The 25,324-nt window shown below is 38.7% G+C and overlaps 1 protein-coding gene across 2 annotated transcripts in view; it reads left to right on the top strand.

Annotated features, from left to right (window-relative positions):
* col6a2 (collagen, type VI, alpha 2) overlaps nt 1-23,300 on the top strand; it is a 61,549-nt gene extending 38,249 nt beyond the window's left edge. For both annotated transcript variants that reach the window (XM_045714383.1, XM_045714382.1), the window contains exons 22-28: nt 5,406-5,558; nt 5,815-5,909; nt 7,921-8,102; nt 8,432-8,610; nt 8,739-8,777; nt 18,954-19,288; nt 22,188-23,300. In XM_045714383.1, the coding sequence (XP_045570339.1) occupies nt 5,406-5,558; nt 5,815-5,909; nt 7,921-8,102; nt 8,432-8,610; nt 8,739-8,777; nt 18,954-19,288; nt 22,188-22,454 (1,250 nt within the window). In that variant the 3' untranslated portion in view covers nt 22,455-23,300. The remainder of the gene's footprint in view (nt 1-5,405; nt 5,559-5,814; nt 5,910-7,920; nt 8,103-8,431; nt 8,611-8,738; nt 8,778-18,953; nt 19,289-22,187) is intronic.
* Nucleotides 23,301-25,324: the final 2,024 nt, after the last annotated feature.

Here is a 25,324-nt window from a genome sequence, read left to right as displayed (position 1 = left end):
TGCATAATAAGTTGCATGGACTCAATAATAGTGGTTAACATGATTTTTGAATAACTACCCCATCGCTGCACCCCACACATACAATTATCTGTATGGTCTCTCAAATCGAGTAGCACAGATTCAACCACAAAGACCATGGAGATTTTTCAATGTCTCGCAAAGAAGGGCACCGATTGGTAGATGTGTAAAAAAGCAAACTGCAGAATATCCCTTTGAGCATGGTGAAGTAATTAGTTATACTTTGGATGGTGTATCAATACACCCAGTCACTACAAAGATACAGGCATCCTTCCTAACTTAGTTGCCGGAGAGGAAGGAAACAACTCAGGGAATTTCACCATGAGGTCAATGCTGATTTTAAAACAGTCACAGAGTTTAATGGTTGTGATATGAGAAAACAAACCTAAATGACAGAGTTAAAAAAGTGAAGCCTGTACAGAATTCAACTATTCCAAAACATGAATCCTGTTTGCAACAAGGCACTACTAATACCTCAAAAAATGTGTCAAAGAAATTACATATATGTCCTGAATACAAAGTGTTATGTTTGGGGAAAACTCAACACAACACTGAGTACCACTCTTCATATTTTCAAGTACGGTGGTGGCTGCATCATGGTGTGGGTATGCTTGTCATAGGTAAGGACTAGGGAGGTTTTTAGGATAAAAAGAAACGGAATACAGGCAAAATCCTGGAGGAAAACCTGGTTCAGTCTGCTTTCCAACAGACACTGGGAGATAAAGTCAATTTTCAGCAGGAAAGTAATCTACAACACAAGGCCAAATCTACACTGGAGTTGCTTACCGAGAAGACAGGGAATGTTCCTGAATGGCCAACTTACAGTTTTGACTTAAATCGGCTTGGAAATCTATGGCAAGACTTGAAAATGAAAGCTCTTAGAGACTTACACAGAAAGACTTACAGCTGTAATTGCCACAAAATGTGCTTCTACAAAATATTGACTCAGGGATGTGTGAACTTATGTAAATTAGATATTTCTGTATTTAATTTTCAATACATTTTGCCAACATTTCTAAAAACCTGTTTTTTACGTTGTCATAATGGGGCTTTGTGTGTAGATGGGTGAGAAGAAATATATTTAACTCAGGCTGTAGCACAACTAAATGTGGAATACGTCAAGGGGAATTAACACAACTAAATGTGGAATACGTCAAGAGGAATTAGCACAACTAAATGTGGAATATGTCAAGGGGAATTAGTACTTTCTGAAGGCACTGTATGGTATGAAGTTAAACATATCGCAATATATACTGTATGTACTGTAGTTAAACATCATAATGTTGTAATTGCTTTCCCTGCGGCTCAGTTGGTAGAGCATGGTGTTTGCAACGCCAGGGTTGTGGGTTCGATTCCCACGGGGGGCCAGTACAAAAATGATTTTTTTTTTAAATGCATGAAATGAAATGTATGCATTCACTACTGTAAGTCGCTCTGGATAAGAGCATCTGCTAAATGACTAAAAATGTAAATGTAATATACTTTTGTACTTTACCTGAATTAACAGGGTGGAATGATGAGGTGGAGAAAAGTTACACTGAACAAAAACATAAACGCAACATCCAACAATGTCAAAGATTTTACTGAGTGCACAGTTCATATATAAGGAAATCAGTCAATTGAAATTAATTAAGTCCTAATCTATGTATTTCACATTACTAGGAATACAAATATGCATCTGTTGGTCACAGATACCCTAAATAGAAAAGGTAGGGGTGTGGATCAGAACCAGTCAGTATCTGGGGTAACCAACATTTGCCTCATGCAGCGCGACACATCTCCTTCACATAGAGTTGATCAGGCTGTTGGTTGTGGCCTGTGGAATGTTGTCCCACTCCTCTTCAATGGCTGTGTGAAGTTGCTGGATATTGGTGGGAACTGGAACACGCTGTCGTACACGTCAATCCAGAGCATCCCAAACATGCTTAACATGTGACATTTCTGGTTCTGGTAAGTATGCGGATCGTGGAAGAACTGGGACATTTTCAGCTTCCAGGAATTGTGTACAGATCCTTGCGACATGGGTCCGTGTATTATCATGCTGAAGAGGTGATGGTGGTGGATGAATGGCACGACAATGGGGCCTCTGGATCTCGTCACGGTGTCTCTGTGCATTCAAATTCCCATCGATAAAATGCAATTGTGTTTGTTGTCCGTAGTTTATGTCTGCCCCATACCAGAACCCCACCACCACCACGGGGCCCTATACCATAACCCCACCACCACCATGGGGCCCTATACCATAACCCCACCTCCACCATGGGGCCTATACCATAACCCCACCTCCACCACGGGGCCCTATACCATAACCCCACCTCCACCATGGGGCCCCATACCATAACCCCACCTCCACCATGGGGCCCCATACCATAACCCCACCACCACCATGGGGCACTCTGTTCACAATGTTGACATCAGCAAACCGCTCGCCCACACGACGCCATACAATTGGTCTGCGGTTATGAGACCGGTTGGACATACTGCCGAATTCTCTAAAGCGACGTTGGAGGCTTATGGTAGAGAAATTAACACTCAATTCTCTGGCAACAGCTCTGGTGGACATTCCTGTAGTCAGCGTGTCAATTGCAGGCTCCCTCATCTTGAGACATCTATGGCATTGTGTTGTGAGACACAACTGCACATTTTAGAGTGGCATTTTATTGTCCCCAGCACAAGGTGCACCTGTGTAAGGATCATGCTGTTTAATCAGCTTCTTGATATGCCACACCTGTCAGGTGGAAGGATTATCTTGGCAAAGGAGAAATGCTCACTAACAGGGATGTAAACAAATTTGTGCACAACATTTGAGAGAAATACGTTTTTTGTGTGTATGGAACATTTCTGGGATCTTTTATTTCAGCTCATGAAACATGAGACCAACACTTTATATGTTGCATTTATATTTTTGTTCAATGTAGTAGTTCAGTATCAGACTCCAAGATTAAATAAGAAATATTCCACTGACCTCATGACCCCACTGACCTCACGATTCCACTGACCTCACGATGACCTCACGATGACCTCACGATCCCACTGACCTCACGATCCCACTGACCTCACGACCCCACTGACCTCACGATCCCACTGACCTCACGACCCCACTGACCTCACGATTCCACTGACCTCACGACCCCACTGACCTCACGACCCCACTGACCTCACGACCCCACTGACTTCACGATTCCACTGACCTCACGATTCCACTGACCTCACGATGACCTCACGATCCCACTGACCTCACGATGACCTCACGATCCCACTGACCTCACGATGACCTCACGATCCCACTGACCTCACGATGACCTCATGATCCCACTAACGCTCTACATTGATGTTACAGCTCCACTTTGCGGCGGTAACTGTGTGTATTGTAAATCCTTGGTTCGAGGCAGGCATTTTAATTTAATTTTAATTTAACCTTTATTTAACTAGTCAAGAAGGTTAAGAACAAATTCTTATTGCCAATGACGGCCTACCAAGAGGCAAAAAGTCTCCTGCGGGGACGTGGGCTGGGATTAAAAATACAAATATAGGACAAAACACACTTCACGACAAGAGAGACACCACTACATAAAGAGAGACCTAAGACAACAACACAGCATGGCAGCAACACAACATGACAACAACATGGCAGCAACACAACATGACAACAACATGGCAGCAACACAACATGGCAGCAACACAACATGGCAGCAACACAACATGACAACAACATGGCAGCAACACAACATGGCAGCAACACAACATGGCAGCAACACAACATGACAACAACATGGCAGCAACACAACATGACAACAACATGGCAGCAACACAACATGGCAGCAACATGGCAGCAACACAACATGGCAGCAACATGGCAGCAACACAACATGGCAGCAACACAACATGACAACAACATGGTAGAAACACAACATGGCAGCAACACAACATGGTAACAACATGGCAGCAACACAACATGGTAACAACATGGCAGCAACACAACATGGCAGCAACACAACATGGCAGCAACACAGCATGGCAGCAACATAGCATGGCAGCAACACAACATGGTAGCAACACAACATGGCAGCAACACAGCAAGGCAGCAACACAACATGGCAGCAACACAACATGGTAACAACATGGCAGCAACACAACATGGTAACAACACAACATGGCAGCAACACAACATGGTAGCAACACAACATGGCAGCAACACAACATGGCAGCAACACAACATGGTAGCAACACAACATGGTAACAACATGGCAGCAACACAACATGGTAACAACACAACATGGCAGCAACACAACATGGCAGCAACACAACATGGCAGCAACACAACATGGCAGCAACACAGCATGGCAGCAACATAGCATGGCAGCAACACAACATGGTAGCAACACAACATGGCAGCAACACAGCAAGGCAGCAACACAACATGGCAGCAACACAACATGGTAACAACATGGCAGCAACACAACATGGCAGCAACACAACATGGCAGCAACACAACATGGTAGCAACACAACATGGCAGCAACACAACATGGTAGCAACACAACATGGTAACAACACAACATGGCAGCAACACAACATGGCAGCAACACAACATGGCAGCAACACAACATGGCAGCAACACAGCATGGCAGCAACATAGCATGGCAGCAACACAACATGGTAGCAACACAACATGGCAGCAACACAGCAAGGCAGCAACACAACATGGCAGCAACACAACATGGTAACAACATGGCAGCAACACAACATGGCAGCAACACAACATGGTAACAACACAACATGGCAGCAACACAACATGGCAGCAACACAACATGGTAGCAACACAACATGGTAACAACATGGCAGCAACACAACATGGTAACAACACAACATGGCAGCAACACAACATGGCAGCAACACAACATGGTAGCAACACAACATGGTAACAACATGGCAGCAACACAACATGGTAACAACATGGCAGCAACACAACATGGCAGCAACACAACATGGCAGCAACACATGACCCTTACCTGCCAATCTATAAATTAATCTAGCAGGGGTAGGATGGTCATCTGAATCAGGGTTAGTTTAGCAGCTGGGGTGAAAGAGGAGCGATTACGATAGAGGAAACCAAGTCTAGATTTAACTTTAGCCTGCAGCTTTGATATGTGCTGAGAGAAGGACAGTGTACCGTCTAGCCAGACTCCCAAGTACTTGTATGAGGTGTCTACCTCAACCTCTAAACCCTCAGAGGTAGTAATCACACCTGTAGGGGAGGCATTCTTCTTACCAAACCACATGACCTTTGTTTTTGGAGGTGTTCAGAACGTGAGCCAAACAAAGAAGAAGTGGTAGTCGCTAAGCACCATTAACCCCTGTAACCCTGTCGTGTTGTTGTCCGTGTAGACTGTGAGAAGCGGTGCGGGGCCCTGGACATCGTGTTTGTGATCGACAGCTCAGAGTCCGTTGGTCTCGCCAACTTTACTCTGGAGAAGAATTTTGTCATCAACACCATTAACAGACTGGGATCTATGGCCAAGGACCCCAACTCAGAGACAGGTACACACACACACACACACACACACACACACACACACACACACACACACACACACACACACACACACACACACACACACACACACACACACACACACACTACGACTATAGGCTTATTTGTGCCGTGTTAATTCAGATCCTGATCACTCAAAACTATTTTTTTTTTTTTACACCCGGGTAACTTCTCCTTGTAGTACCGACTGTGTAGGATGTTAATAGGTTTTTCTCTCTGGTGACTCCGGCATAAACCCCGCAGGTACCAGAGTGGGTGTGGTACAGTACAGTCACAGTGGAACCTTCCAGGCCATCAGGCTCAATGACTCCAAGATTGACTCCCTGTCTGCCTTCAAGGTATGTGAATTGTGGCTTCAAGGTAGGAGGGCAATATTCCCTTGTGGGTCCGACAGAAATCATTGCAGCGAGTTCTGCATTTTTCATGCTGCGGGCGGGCGAGCGGGTCAGACATATGAGTCCCGCAGATCATTTGGAAACGGTCATCTTTTTTTGCTTTGTATGCGTCAGCCTAGACCTTACCTTTCGTATAAAAAGTACACCTTTGTCACATTATTCACACTCAGCATTCGTTGCTTCAACTTCAGTAGCCTACCTCTCCTCTCCTAGTTGGGTCTTGTCTCCTCTCATTGAAATAGAGTTGGCTGCCTGTGAATGGGCAGAGAATTACTGGCAGTTATCTTTCCTAGGAAATTAATTTAGACTGTTAGACTACAGTTTACTACTGTGTCTGTAAATACATATTGATAATGTAAAGTTAAATACAGGTTAAATAAAAATAAAAAATAGAAAATAAGTGGAGTGTGCTCAACCCACATGAGTCGAGGTGCAATCAAAAAATTAGATCATCGTTGAAAAGGAAAATGCGTGGACAGGCTACTAGGAGGATGATTAGCATATAGCATATAGCCTACCTTTTAGGAGGATGATTAGCATATAGCATATAGCCTTCCTTTTAGGAGGATGATTAGCATATAGCATATAGCCTACCTTTTAGGAGGATGATTAGCATATAGCATATAGCCTTCCTTTTAGGAGGATGATTAGCATATAGCATATAGCCTTCCTTTTAGGAGGATGATTAGCATATAGCATGTAGCCTACCTTTTAGGAGGATGATTAGCATATAGCATATAGCCTTCCTTTTAGGAGGATGATTAGCATATAGCATATAGCCTTCCTTTTAGGAGGATGATTAGCATATAGCATATAGCCTACCTTTTAGGAGGATGATTAGCATATAGGATATAGCCTACCTTTTAGGAGGATGATTAGCATATAGCATGTAGCCTACCTTTTAGGAGGATGATTAGCATATAGGATATAGCCTTCCTTTTAGGAGGATGATTAGCATATAGCATATAGCCTTCCTTTTAGGAGGATGATTAGCATATAGCATATAGCCTACCTTTTAGGAGGATGATTAGCATATAGGATGTAGCCTACCTTTTAGGAGGATGATTAGCATATAGCATGTAGCCTACCTTTTAGGAGGATGATTAGCATATAGCATGTAGCCTTCCTTTTAGGAGGATGATTAGCATATAGCATATAGCCTTCCTTTTAGGAGGATGATTAGCATATAGCATATAGCCTACCTTTTAGGAGGGCGATTAGCATATAGCATATAGCCTACCTTTTAGGAGGATGATTAGCATATAGGATATAGCCTACCTTTTAGGAGGGCGATTAGCATATAGGATATAGCCTACCTTTTAGGAGGGCGATTAGGATATAGGATATAGCCTACCTTTTAGGAGGGCGATTAGGATATAGGATATAGCCTACCTTTTAGGAGGGTGATTAGCATATAGGATATAGCCTACCTTTTAGGAGGATGATTAGCATATAGCATATAGCCTACCTTTTAGGAGGATGATTGGCATATAGCATATAGCCTTCCTTTTAGGAGGACGATTAGCATATAGGATTTAACCTACATTTTCGGAGGACGATTAGTATATAGGATATAATCGTCCTACTTCAAGGTGATATAACAATAATAATAACAACAATAATAATAATAAACTATATACCAATAATATGTGACCTCTACTTCAAAAAGAATTGAAGTGGAGCGACACACAAGTCTAAAATTACCTGACACCTGAAGACTTGTATTAGCTCCTGCAGTTAATGCCTAGGCTTTAGCTCCGCGGGGTGACACAGTCTTGTGGTGTTCGGATCGCCTGAGTTTGACCTTCGAACCCAGACTTAGACATAAACACACACACCCCCCGCCCACCCTCGGCCTGACCCTTTGCAGGATGAGACCGGAAGACTTGCATTAACTCTCCCGAGCTCAGTGGGCTAACACCTTCCCACCCTCTGCATGTCCGTCTGTCTTCAGGATGCAGTGAAGCGTCTGGAGTGGATAGCCGGTGGGACGTGGACCCCGTCAGCGCTGAAATACGCCTACGACCACCTGATCAAGGACAGCCGCCGAGCTAAAGCCAACGTCACCGTGGTGGTCATCACGGACGGACGGTTCGACCCCAGGGACGACGACTCACTGCTCACATACCTCTGCAGGTAGCTGACCTGGGAAATGGAGCTGTGTGTGTGTGTGTGTGTGTGTGTGTGTGTGGACACATGTTGTGCCACCTATATTTGTGTGTGTGTGTGTGTGTGTGTGTGTGTGTGTGTGTGTGTGTGTGTGTGTGTGTGTGTGTGTGTGTGTGTGTGTGTGTGTGTGTGTGTGTGTGTCGAGGGGGACACATGTTTTATCACCTGTGTGTGCCACCTATCTGATGATTTGTGTGTGTGTGTGTGTGTGTGTGTGTGTGTGTGTGTGTGTGTGTGTGTGTGTGTGTGTGTGTGTGTGTGTGTGTGTGTGTGTGTGTGTGTGTGTGTGTGAGCAGCGACCCCAGTGTGGATGTGAGCGCTATAGGTATAGGGGACATGTTTGACCAGATAGAGGAGAATGAGAGCCTGAAGAGTATAGCCTGTCAGAGAGACGGCAGGGTTCTGGGGATGAGACGCTTCGCTGATCTGGTGGCAGAGGAGTTCATCGACAAGATAGAGACCGTGCTCTGCCCAGGTACACACACACACACACACACACACACACACACACACACACACACACACACACAGTAAACACACACATTCTCTTGTACACATAGTACTTGTATAACAGAGATAAATGATCAATAACTTCTCTCTTAGACCCTGTCATCGTGTGTCCTGACCTTCCCTGTAAAACTGGTAAGATCATTCTGAGTATTGAGATTTAAAGATTTTCATTCTGATTTTGACTTGTCCCTTAACGAACCTTAACTAACCTTAACTAACCTTAACTAACCTTAACTAACCTTAACTAACCTTAACTAACCTTAACTAACATGAACTAATCTTAACGAACTAACCTTAACGAACCTTAACGAACCTTAACTCGTTCTCCGTACTGCCTCGATTGGCAAAAAATAACCAAATGCTCTTTGACGTGGAAAACATTTAAATGTTTACATTAACACATCCCATCACCCTGAGGCTGAACAATGGAAATTAAACCAGAGATTTAAAGCATTAACAAACTATAAAGGTAGAACGGCTTGCTAGCTAGCTACTTCCAAACACAAATGCGAGGACACCTCACTCTGACCACTTCACTCCTCCTAGTAGAGCTGGTTAGGCAGTTTTCATGTTGGTGACCGTAACTGTGTGTTAGGTGCCTCCTAAGAAGAGGTAGGTGCAGGAGTCAGGAGCAGGAGAGCAAGGAATTTCCAGTAGCACAATAGTTTATTGAACGTCCCAAAACACGACAACAACAGGTGGGGAAACGCACCCAACGAAGTCGCCACACAGGGAAATAAACACAACACACAGAGGAGAAACCTCTACTCCTAAATACACTACAAACGGTAAAACACGACCGTGAGGGAAGAAAAACCCTGTGGCGTAAACACGCAACCCCTAGCAGAACAACAACAACAAATAATCCCCCACAAAGACTAGCAGGCAGCGGAGATTAATAAACCCACCGAAATTAACTAATAGGACACAGGTAATAAACAAAACAGACAGACACAAACGAAAAGGAAAAATGGATCGGTGGCAGCTAGTAGGCCGGCGACGACGACCGCCGAGCGCCGCCCGAACAGGGAGAGGAGCCGTGACACTGTGCTGCTGGCAGCAATTTAATTACGCTTTTACTGACACCGGGCTTTTTTTGCCAACGTTTACTGACACCGGACATATTCAAAGGGTGTTGAGCGCTCGTCAATTCATCAGTTATTCTGCACTCTGGTACTCAGATGAGAGTGCTCTGAAATCGGAGTAGATAGCCAGAGCGAATTTACGAAAGCACCCAGATGTCCATTGAGAAAGCACAACGGCTATACCACTTAGCTAAGAATGACGGGAATAATCAAGTCAATAAACGTTGGGTAGTTAGTTAGATAGCAGATAGTTAATATACTGGCAAATTTGATGTATTAGTAGCCAACAAACGTTAGCTAGCTAGCTAACATACCGGTACACACTGCTGCAACGATAGGCTGTGGTTCATAAGGATAGCGTAGCTAACAAATTCTCAGCCAACATAACGTGTAAGGTAACATATTTGAAAAGTTATTTGTTTATTACATTGCTCAACATTAACATTTGTCATAATTAGTTAAATCAGTGAATTTGTATCAGCTGTCGTTGGACTTCGGCTCCATATTTTCCACCATTTTCTTCAAATCTGAAAACAATGAGAAGACATGTCCAATTTCTGAAGAATTGCATTATGGGCCCTAAAAGCGCAGAAATAGTGTCCACTGCGTGTACACTTCGTATTTTGGCGAATGTAGAACGACATCTAGGAACTTTTGGCATACTAACTATATCCATAATATGACCAATAAGCATACTACATACTCAATTTACTGCACAAATAGTATGGTTAGTGTGAGTATTGGAACACAGTAAGGGTTTAGGATGGGCATTATATGTTAGGACTAATGGGGGATGGGTATTACATGTTAGGACTAATGGGGGATGGGTATTACATGTTAGGACTAATGGGAGATGGGTATTATATGTTAGGACTAAAGGGGGATAGGTATTATATGTTAGGACTAATGGGGGATGGGTATTACATGTTAGGACTAATGGGAGATGGGTATTACATGTTAGGACTAATGGGAGATGGGTATTACATGTTAGGACTAATGGGGGATGGGTATTATATGTTAGGACTAATGGGGGATGGGTATTACATGTTAGGACTAATGGGGGATGGGTATTATATGTTAGGACTAATGGGGGATGGGTATTACATGTTAGGACTAATGGGGGATGGGTATTACATGTTAGGACTAATGGGGGATGGGTATTACATGTTAGGACTAATGGGAGATGGGTATTACATGTTAGGACTAATGGGGGATGGGTATTATATGTTAGGACTAATGGGGGATGGGTATTATATGTTAGGACTAATGGGGGATGGGTATTATATGTTAGGACTAATGAGGGATGGGTATTATATGTTAGGACTAATGGGGGATGGGTATTATATGTTAGGACTAATGGGAGATGGGTATTATATGTTAGGACTAATGGGAGATGGGTATTATATGTTAGGACTAATGGGGGATGGGTATTATATGTTAGGACTAATGGGGGATGGGTATTATATGTTAGGACTAATGGGAGATGGGTATTATATGTTAGGACTAATGGGAGATGGGTATTACATGTTAGGACTAATGGGGGATGGGTATTACATGTTAGGACTAATGGGGGATGGGTATTACATGTTAGGACTAATGGGAGATGGGTATTATATGTTAGGACTAATGGGAGATGGGTATTATATGTTAGGACTAATGGGAGATGGGTATTACATGTTAGGACTAATGGGGGATGGGTATTATATGTTAGGACTAATGGGAGATGGGTATTACATGTTAGGACTAATGGGAGATGGGTATTACATGTTAGGACTAATGGGAGATGGGTATTATATGTTAGGACTAATGGGGGATGGGTATTACATGTTAGGACTAATGGGGGATGGGTATTACATGTTAGGACTAATGGGGGGATGGGTATTACATGTTAGGACTAATGGGGGATGGGTATTACATGTTAGGACTAATGGGGGATGGGTATTATATGTTAGGACTAATGGGGGTTGGGTATTACATGTTAGGACTAATGGGGGATGGGTATTACATGTTAGGACTAATGGGGGATGGGTATTATATGTTAGGACTAATGGGAGATGGGTATTACATGTTAGGACTAATGGGAGATGGGTATTATATGTTAGGACTAATGGGGGATGGGTATTATATGTTAGGACTAATGGGGGATGGGTATTATATGTTAGGACTAATGGGAGATGGGTATTATATGTTAGGACTAATGGGGGATGGGTATTATATGTTAGGACTAATGGGGGATGGGTATTATATGTTAGGACTAATGGGGGATGGGTATTATATGTTAGGACTAATGGGGGATGGGTATTATATGTTAGGACTAATGGGGGATGGGTATTACATGTTAGGACTAATGGGGGATGGGTATTACATGTTAGGACTAATGGGAGATGGGTATTATATGTTAGGACTAATGGGAGATGGGTATTACATGTTAGGACTAATGGGAGATGGGTATTATATGTTAGGACTAATGGGGGATGGGTATTACATGTTAGGACTAATGGGGGATGGTATTATATGTTAGGACTAATGGGGTTGGGTATTACATGTTAGGACTAATGGGGGATGGGTATTACATGTTAGGACTAATGGGGGATGGGTATTACATGTTAGGACTAATGGGGGATGGGTATTACATGTTAGGACTAATGGGGGATGGGTATTATATGTTAGGACTAATGGGGGATGGGTATTACATGTTAGGACTAATGGGGGATGGGTATTATATGTTAGGACTAATGGGGGATGGGTATTATATGTTAGGACTAATGGGAGATGGGTATTATATGTTAGGACTAATGGGGGATGGGTATTATATGTTAGGACTAATGGGGGATGGGTATTACATGTTAGGACTAATGGGGGATGGGTATTATATGTTAGGACTAATGGGAGATGGGTATTATATGTTAGGACTAATGGGAGATGGGTATTACATGTTAGGACTAATGGGAGATGGGTATTATATGTTAGGACTAATGGGGGATGGGTATTACATGTTAGGACTAATGGGGGATGGTATTATATGTTAGGACTAATGGGGGTTGGGTATTACATGTTAGGACTAATGGGGGATGGGTATTACATGTTAGGACTAATGGGGGGATGGGTATTACATGTTAGGACTAATGGGGGATGGGTATTACATGTTAGGACTAATGGGGGATGGGTATTATATGTTAGGACTAATGGGGGATGGGTATTACATGTTAGGACTAATGGGGGATGGGTATTATATGTTAGGACTAATGGGGGATGGGTATTATATGTTAGGACTAATGGGAGATGGGTATTATATGTTAGGACTAATGGGGATGGGTATTATATGTTAGGACTAATGGGGGATGGGTATTACATGTTAGGACTAATGGGGGATGGGTATTATATGTTAGGACTAATGGGAGATGGGTATTATATGTTAGGACTAATGGGGGATGGGTATTATATGTTAGGACTAATGGGAGATGGTATTAGGACTAATGGGGGATGGGTATTACATGGATACATACTATAACCCTTACCCAACTATAACAGATATTATAATAGATGCGACAGATGCATACCATAATAACAGATACATACTATAATAATAGATACATACTATAATAATAGATACATACTATAATAATAGATACATACTATAACAATAGATACATACTATAATAATAGATTCATACCATAATAATAGATACATACTATAATAACAGATTCATACCATAATAATAGATACATACTATAATAATAGATACATACTATAATAATAGATACATACTATAATAATAGATGCATACCATAATAACAGATACATACTATAACAGATACATACTATAATAATAGATACATACTATAATAATAGATACATACTATAACAGATACATACTATAATAATAGATACATACTATAATAACAGATACACACTATAACAGATACATACTATAATAATAGATACATACTATAACAGATACATACTATAACAGATACATACTATAATAATAGATACAATAACAGATACATACTATAATAATAGATACATACTATAACAATAGATACATACTATAATAATAGATACATACTATAACAATAGATACATACTATAATAATAGATATATAGTATAATAATAGATATATAGTATAATAATAGATATATACTATAATAATAGATACATACTATAATAACAGATACATACTATAATAACAGATACATACTATAATAATAGATACATACTATAATAATAGATACATACTATAATAATAGATACATACTATAATAATAGATACATACCATAATAATATATACATACTATAATAATAGATACATACTATAATAATAGATACATACTATAGCAGATACATACTATAATAATAGATACTATAATAATAGATGCATACTATAATAACAGATACATACTAGAATAATAGATACATACTATAATAATAGATACATCCTATAATAATAGATACATACTATAATAATAGATACATACTATAATAACAGATACATACTATAACAGATACATACTATAACAGATACATACTATAATAATAGATACATACGATAATAATAGATACATACTATAATAATAGATACATACTATAATAACAGATACATACTATAATAATAGATACATACTATTACAGATACATACTATAATAGTAGATACATACTATAATAATATATATATACTATAACAATAGATACATACTATAATAATAGATACATACTATAACAGATACATACTATAATAATAGATACATACTATAACAGATACATACTATAATAATAGCTACATACTATAACAATAGATACATACTATAATAATAGATACATACTATAACAGATACATACTATAATAGTAGATACATACTATAATAATATATATATACTATAACAATAGATACATACTATAATAATAGATACATACTATAACAATAGATACATACTATAGTAATAGATACATACTATAACAATAGATACATACTATAATAATAGATACATACTATAATAATAGATACTATAACAGATACATACTATAATAATAGATACATACGATAATAATAGATACATACTATAATAATAGATACATACTATAATAACAGATACATACTATAATAATAGATACATACTATAATAATAGATGCATACTATAACAATAGATACATACTATAATAATAGATACATACTATAATAATAGATACATACTATAACAATAGATACATACTATAATAATAGATACATACTATAACAGATACATACTATAATAATAGATACATACTATAATAGCAGATACACACTATAATAATAGATACATACTATAACAGATACATACTATAATAATAGATACATACTATAATAATAGATACATACTATAATAATAGATATATACTATAATAATAGATACATACTATAACAGATACATACTATAATAACAGATACATACTATAATAATAGATACATACTATAACAATAGATACATACTATAACAATAGATACATACTATAATAATAGATACATACTATAACAGATACATACTATAATAACAGATACATACTATAATAATAGATACATACTATAATAATAGATACATACGATAATAATAGATACATACTATAACAATAGATACATACTATAATAATAGATACATACTATAATAATAGATACATACTATAACAATAGATACATACTATAACAATAGATACATACTATAATAATAGATACATACTATAACAGATACATACTATAATAACAGATACATACTATAATAATAGATACATACTATAATAATAGATACATACGATAATAATAGATACATACGATAATAATAGATACATCCTATGATAATAGATACATACTATAATAACAGATACATACTATAATAACAGATACATACTATAACAATAGATACATACTATAATAATAGATACATCCTATAATAATAGATACATACTATAATAACAGATACATACTATAATAGATACATACTATAACAATAGATACATACTATAACAATAGATACATACTATAATAATAGATACATACTATAACAGATACATACTATAATAACAGATACATACTATAATAATAGATACATACTATAATAATAGATACATACGATAATAATAGATACATACTATAATAATAGATACATACTATAATAATAGATACATACTATAATAATAGATACATACTATAATAATAGATACATACGATAATAATAGATACATCCTATAATAATAGATACATACTATAATAACAGATACATACTATAATAACAGATACATACTATAACAATAGATACATACTATAATAATAGATACATCCTATAATAATAGATACATACTATAATAACAGATACATACTATAATAGATACATACTATAACAATAGATACATACTATAACAATAGATACATACTATAATAATAGATACATACTATAACAATAGATACATACTATAACAATAGATACATACTATAATAATAGATACATACTATAACAGATACATACTATAATAACAGATACATACTATAATAATAGATACATACTATAATAATAGATACATACTATAATAACAGATACATACTATAATAATAGATACATACTATAATAATAGATACATACTATAATAATAGATATATACTATAATAATAGATACATACTATAACAGATACATACTATAATAACAGATACATACTATAACAGATACATACTATAATAACAGATACATACTATAATAATAGATACATACTATAACAATAGATACATACTATAACAATAGATACATACTATAATAATAGATACATACTATAACAGATACATACTATAATAATAGATACATACTATAATAATAGATACATACTATAATAATAGATACATACGATAATAATAGATACATACTATAGTAATAGATACATACTATAACAGATACATACTATAATAGATACATACTATAATAATAGATACATACTATAACAGATACATACTATAATAATAGATACATACTATAATAATAGATACATACTATAACAGATACATACTATAATAATAGATACATACTATAACAGATACATACTATAATAATAGATACATACTATAATAATAGATACATACTATAATAATAGATACATACTATAACAGATACATACTATAATAATAGATACATACTATAATAATAGATACATACTATAATAATAGATACATACTATAACAATAGATACATACTATAATAATAGATACATACTATAATAATAGATACATACTATAACAGATACATACTATAATAATAGATACATACTATAATAATAGATACATACTATAATAATAGATACATACGATAATAATAGATACATACTATAATAGATACATACTATAATAATAGATACATACTATAACAGATACATACTATAATAACAGATACATACTATAATAATAGATACATACTATAACAATAGATACATACTATAATAATAGATACATACTATAACAGATACATACTATAATAATAGATACATACTATAATAATAGATACATACTATAATAATAGATACATACTATAACAGATACATACTATAATAATAGATACATACTATAATAATAGATACATACTATAATAATAGATACATACTATAACAATAGATACATACTATAATAATAGATACATACTATAATAATAGATACATACTATAACAGATACATACTATAATAATAGATACATACTATAATAATAGATACATACTATAATAATAGATACATACGATAATAATAGATACATACTATAATAATAGATACATACTATAACAGATACATACGATAATAATAGATACATACTATAATAATAGATACATACTATAACAGATACATACGATAATAATAGATACATACTATAATAATAGATACATACGATAATAATAGATACATACTATAATAATAGATACATACTATAATAATAGATACATACTATAATAATAGATACATACTATAACAATAGATACATACTATAATAATAGATACATACTATAATAATAGATACATACTATAATAATAGATACATACTATAATAATAGATACATACTATAATAATAGATACATACTATAATAATAGATACATACTATAATAATAGATACATACTATAATAATAGATACATACTATAATAATAGATACATACTATAATAATATATATATACTATAATAATAGATACATACTATAATAATAGATACATACTATAATAATAGATACATACTATAATAATAGATACATACTATAATAACAGATACATACTATAATAATAGATACATACTATAATAATAGATACATACTATAATAATAGATACATACTATAATAATAGATACATACTATAATAATAGATACATACTATAATAATAGATACATACTATAACAGATACATACTATAATAATAGATACATACTATAATAATAGATACATACTATAATAATAGATACATACTATAATAATAGATACATACTATAATAATAGATACATACTATAATAATATATATATACTATAATAATAGATACATACTATAATAATAGATACATACTATAATAATAGATACATACTATAATAATAGATACATACTATAATAACAGATACATACTATAATAATAGATACATACTATAATAATAGATACATACTATAATAACAGATACATACTATAATAATAGATACTATAATAATAGATACATACTATAATAATAGATACATACTATAACAGATACATACTATAATAATAGATACATACTATAATAATAGATACATACGATAATAATAGATACATACTATAATAATAGATACATACTATAATAGATACATACTATAATAACAGATACATACTATAATAATAGATACATACGATAATAATAGATACATACTATAATAACAGATACATACGATAATAATAGATACATACTATAATAATAGATACATACGATAATAATAGATACATACTATAATAATAGATACATACGATAATAATAGATACATACTATAATAATAGATACATACTATAATAATAGATACATACTATAATAGATACATACGATAATAATAGATACATACTATAATAATAGATACATACTATAACAGCATGAAAATACACAAAAAAGTTAATCCTCTAGTTGTATAACAGACAGGTATCATCATCTCACACCTGTAGCAGCATCAGTGTGTGTCCTTTTAACGTGTGTGTGTGTGTGTGTGTGTTTCAGAGCCAGCGGTGGCCAGCTGCGTCCAGCGCCCTGTGGACCTTGTGTTCATGCTGGACGGGTCAGAGAGGATGGGAGTGGAGAACCACCGCCGCGCCAAGGAGTTCATTGAGAACGTGGCGCGCCGCCTCACTCTGGCCAACGGCCAATCAGACGACAGGAACGCCCGCGTGGCCCTGCTGCAGTACGGCGGCCAGTCAGAACAGAGGGTGGAGTTTTCGCTCACGCACAATCTGACGGTGATCGCTGATTCGCTGGCAGGGATGAGCTACATGGACTCCGCCTCCTCTCTGGGCAGCGCCATCATTCACGCTGTCAACAACCTGGTGATGTCACAGGTACAGTCAGATCCATAATTATTGGCACCCCTGATAAACCCTGACCCTGACCCTAAACCCTAACCCTGACCTCAACCCTAAACCCTGACCCTAACCCCAACCCTAAACCCTGACCCTAACCCTAAACCCTGACCCTGACCCTAACCCTAAACCCTGACCCTGACCCTAAACCCTAACCCTAAACCCTGACCCCAACCCTAAACCCTGACCCTAAACCCTGACCCTAAACCCTGACCCTGACCCTAAACCCTGACCCTGACCCCAACCCTAAACCCTGACCCTGACCCTAACCCTAAACCCTGACCCTGACCCTGACCCTAAACCCTGACCCTGACCCTAACCCTAAACCCTGACCCTAAACCCTGACCCTGACCCTAAACCCTGACCCTGACCCTAACCCTAAACCCTGACCCTAAAACCTGACCCTAACCCTAAATCCTGACACTAACCCTAACCCTGACCCCAACCCTGACCCCGACCCCAACCCTAACCCTGACCCTGATAAAGATGAGCAAAAACCCCTGTTTGAAATAAATCATTCTAATACTGAGTTATATTGTATTCTCAAAACAAATTATTTAAACATTAAAAATGTCTCATTAAGATGGGGTCAAAATGATGGCCACCCTGTTTTCAATACTCCAGCACCCTCCCCTGTATTCAATACTCCAGCACCCTCCCCTATATTCAATACTCCAGCACCCTCCCCTATATTCAATACTCCAGCACCCTCCCCTGTATTCAATACTCCAGCACCCTCCCCTATATTCAATACTCCAGCACCCTCCCCTGTATTCAATACTCCAGCACCCTCCCCTATATTCAATACTCCAGCACCCTCCCCTATATTCAATACTCCAGCACCCTCCCCTGTATTCAATACTCCAGCACCCTCCCCTATATTCAATACTCCAGCACCCTCCCCTATATTCAATACTCCAGCACCCTCCCCTATATTCAATACTCCAGCACCCTCCCCTATATTCAATACTCCAGCACCCTCCCCTATATTCAATACTCCAGCACCCTCCCCTATATTCAATACTCCAGCACCCTCCCCTATATTCAATACTCCAGCACCCTCCCCTATATTCAATACTCCAGCACCCTCCCCTGTATTCAATACTCCAGCACCCTCCCCTATATTCAATACTCCAGCACCCTCCCCTATATTCAATACTCCAGCACCCTCCCCTATATTCAATACTCCAGCACCCTCCCCTATATTCAATACTCCAGCACCCTCCCCTATATTCAATACTCCAGCACCCTCCCCTATATTCAATACTCCAGCACCCTCCCCTATATTCAATACTCCAGCACCCTCCCCTATATTCAATACTCCAGCACCCTCCCCTATATTCAATACTCCAGCACCCTCCCCTATATTCAATACTCCAGCACCCTCCCCTATATTCAATACTCCAGCACCCTCCCCTATATTCAATACTCCAGCACCCTCCCCTATATTCAATACTCCAGCACCCTCCCCTGTATTCAATACTCCAGCACCCTCCCCTATATTCAATACTCCAGCACCCTCCCCTATATTCAATACTCCAGCACCCTCCCCTATATTCAATACTCCAGCACCCTCCCCTGTATTCAATACTCCAGCACCCTCCCCTATATTCAATACTCCAGCACCCTCCCCTATATTCAATACTCCAGCACCCTCCCGTATATTCAATACTGTAACACCCTCTCCCTGTTTTCAATACTCCAGCACCCTCCCCTATATTCAATACTCCAGCACCCTCCCCTATATTCAATACTCCAGCACCCTCCCCTATATTCAATACTCCAGCACCCTCCCCTATATTCAATACTCCAGCACCCTCCCCTATATTCAATACTGTAACACCCTCTCCCTGTTTTCAATACTCCAGCACCCTCCCCTATATTCAATACTCCAGCACCCTCCCCTATATTCAATACTCCAGCACCCTCCCCTATATTCAATACTCCAGCACCCTCCCCTATATTCAATACTCCAGCACCCTCCCCTATATTCAATACTCCAGCACCCTCCCCTGTATTCAATACTCCAGCACCCTCCCCTATATTCAATACTCCAGCACCCTCCCCTATATTCAATACTCCAGCACCCTCCCGTATATTCAATACTGTAACACCCTCTCCCTGTTTTCAATACTCCAGCACCCTCCCCTATATTCAATACTCCAGCACCCTCCCCTATATTCAATACTCCAGCACCCTCCCCTGTATTCAATACTCCAGCACCCTCCCCTATATTCAATACTCCAGCACCCTCCCCTATATTCAATACTCCAGCACCCTCCCCTATATTCAATACTCCAGCACCCTCCCCTATATTCAATACTCCAGCACCCTCCCCTATATTCAATACTCCAGCACCCTCCCCTATATTCAATACTCCAGCACCCTCCCCTATATTCAATACTCCAGCACCCTCCCCTATATTCAATACTCCAGCACCCTCCCCTGTATTCAATACTCCAGCACCCTCCCCTATATTCAATACTCCAGCACCCTCCCCTATATTCAATACTCCAGCACCCTCCCCTATATTCAATACTCCAGCACCCTCCCCTGTATTCAATACTCCAGCACCCTCCCCTATATTCAATACTCCAGCACCCTCCCCTATATTCAATACTCCAGCACCCTCCCGTATATTCAATACTGTAACACCCTCTCCCTGTTTTCAATACTCCAGCACCCTCCCCTATATTCAATACTCCAGCACCCTCCCCTATATTCAATACTCCAGCACCCTCCCCTATATTCAATACTCCAGCACCCTCCCCTATATTCAATACTCCAGCACCCTCCCCTATATTCAATACTGTAACACCCTCTCCCTGTTTTCAATACTCCTAACGCTGTATAACTGTACTGTCTCTCTGGTCTACAGGGCAGCCGCCTGGCACGTCGTAACGCTGAACTGTCCTTCGTCTTTATCACCGACGGCATCACCGCGGGCGACAGCCTGGAGGAGGGTGTCTCAGCCATGCGGCGGGCCGAGGGCATTCCCACGGTGATCGCCATGGGGACCGACACGGACCAGGAAGTGCTGAGGAAGGTTGCCCTGGGAGACACGTCGGCCATCTTTAGAGGGGAGGACTACGCCACGCTGGGGAAACCCACCTTCTTCGAACGCTTCATCCGCTGGGTCTGCTAATCAGCTAACGAGCTCGTTAGAGCTAACGAGCTGTGTTCTAACGAGCTGTTAAAGCTGCGGTCCGTAAGAATCTTTTCAGTTATGAAAAATAAACAAAAAGGTGTTCTCTGGGTTTTTGAATTAAAGTCATATGGTGCTCTGTGGTTTTCCAGGTTTTAGCAAAATGGCAGAACTTGGAAGCTAAACTTCTAGCTCGTCCGAAAGACACAAGAGACTCCAGATTGTTGAATCTTTTAAATGAGTTAAATGACAGATTCCACCATTAACTAGATATGCGTAAACAACCAAAGCCTCTCTCATCAGAGAGTTACTGATGTTGAATGTGTAAGATGTTGCAGCTCTAGGTCCATTTTTATTGTTGTTGATTTTTGTATTGTGTTTTTTTTTCTATAAGCGATCCCTCTCTGTGAGGTCTGTATCAGTACGTTTGTATTTTACACTAAATGTGATATTCTAGTGGAAGGAGTTACACACACTGTTAATGTCTCGCAAAAACAGTCTTAACTTTTCAGTCTTAACTTTTCAAACAGTCTTAACTTTTCAAACAGTCTTAACTTTTTAACTTTTCAAACAGTCTTAACTTTTCAAACAGTCTTAAGTTTAAAGGTGTAATTTAGGTTTTAATTTCAGTGAAAGTGTCTCTTATCTGTTATTATTCAGACAATCATTTAGACATCTCTCACACACACACAGATCGGTAGTTACCTATACCCAACACACACACACACACACACACACACAGAAACTCAAACACACACACTTAAACACACACACACAAATCACACTGAAAATGCATTTGTTGTAAACTGAAAATGATGTAATAAAGCCAGCTGTGGAGTAACCAGACCTTTGTGTGTGTGTGTGGTGTGTGTGTGTGTGGTGTGTGTGTGTGTGTGGTGTGTGTGTGTGTGGTGTGTGTGGTGTGGTGTGGTGTGTGTGTGTGTGTGTGTGTGTGTGTGTGTGTGGTGGTGTGTGTATGGTTCACTTTCAGTAGAGGAATTGGAAGGTACAACCTATTAGCCAACGGAGTGTAGGCCTGGTCTGGAGAAATGTAAATCAGGGAGTGTTTTATAGTGCCCATCGAACAGGCTGGTCAAATGACGCCTGGTCCTGTATGGGTCCCTGGGGGCGTGCCTATGACTGAGTTAGATTTGGTTACAGAAATACAATTCTATCACATTACATCAGTACATAGCATCTCAATGTATTACAAATAGCTTTATCCTTATTAATACATTCCATACACCCATATGAGGCAAGTCTTAAACTGAGTCTATTATATAAACAGTTTTATGGTAATATGGCTATATTGTCTCTTCTGAGTATCACAAAATTGTACCAAAAGAGGCCAACGTCATGACACTGTTGTCATATAAATACGTTTCTCTATTGGTATTGGAGTATCTTTACCACAACAACACCATAACACTCCACAACACACACACACACGCACACACGCACACACACACCACAACACACCACAACACACCACAACACACCACCACACACCACCACACACCACAACACACCACAACACACCACAACACACCACAACACACACACACACACACACACACGCACGCACGCACGCACACACGCATACACACACACACACACACACACACACACACACACACACACACACACACACACACACACACACACACCACAACACACCACAACACACCACAACACACCACCACACACCACCACACACCACAACAACACACCAACATAACACTCCACAACACACCAACACACCACAACACACCACAACACACCACACCACACCACAACACACCACCACAACACACCATAACACACCACACAACAACACACCACAACACACCACACAACAACACACAACAACACACCATAACACACCACAACACACCACACACCACACCACACCACACCACAACACACCACAACACACCATAACACACCACACCATAACACACCACAACACACCACAACACACCATAACACACCACAACACACCATAACACACCACACCACAACACACCACAACACACCACAACACACCACACCACAACACACCATAACACACCACAACACACCATAACACACCACACAACAACACACCACAACACACAACAACACACCACAACACACCACAACACACCACAACACACCATAACACACCACAACACACCACACCACAACACACCACAACAATGTAATCTGGTTTCAGAGCTGGTCACGGGTGCACCTCAGCCACGCACAAAGTACTAAGCGATATCATAACCACCATCGATAAAAGACAATACTGTGCAGCCGTATTCATCAACCTGGCCAAGGCTTTCGACTCTGTCAATCACCGTATTCTTATCGGCAGACTCAACAGCCTTGGTTTCTCAAATGACTGCCTCGCCTGGTTCACCAACTACTTCTCTGATAGAGTTCAGTGTGTCAAATCGGAGGGCCTGTTGTCCAGATTGGCTCAAACTCATTAAGAAGGAAAGAAATTCCAGAAATGTACTTTTACCAAGGCACACCTGTTAATTGAAATGCATTCCAGGTGACTACCTCATGAAGCTGGTTGAGAGAATGCCAAGAGTGTGCAAAGCTGTCATCAAGGCAAAAGGTGGCTAACTTTGAAGAATCTCAAATATAAAGAACACTTTTTTGGTTAGTACATGATTCCATGTGTGTTATTTCATTGTTTTCGTGTCTTCACTATTATTCTACAATGTAGAAAATAGTAAAAATAAAGAAAAAACCTTGAATGAGAAGGTGTGTCCAAACTGTTGACTGGTACTGTATATGAGAGTCCCAAGTTTCCACAGAGGGGTCATTTTAGTGTGTAACCCAAACTGTTCGCTAAAGACAGATGTTGGCAGGTCGGC

The sequence above is a fragment of the Salmo salar genome, chromosome ssa03 (genome assembly GCF_905237065.1).
Source record: "Salmo salar chromosome ssa03, Ssal_v3.1, whole genome shotgun sequence".
NCBI classification, from domain to species: domain Eukaryota; kingdom Metazoa; phylum Chordata; class Actinopteri; order Salmoniformes; family Salmonidae; genus Salmo; species Salmo salar.
Note: the sequence above shows the minus strand (reverse complement) of the source record. Positions and strands in the feature narration are given on the sequence as shown.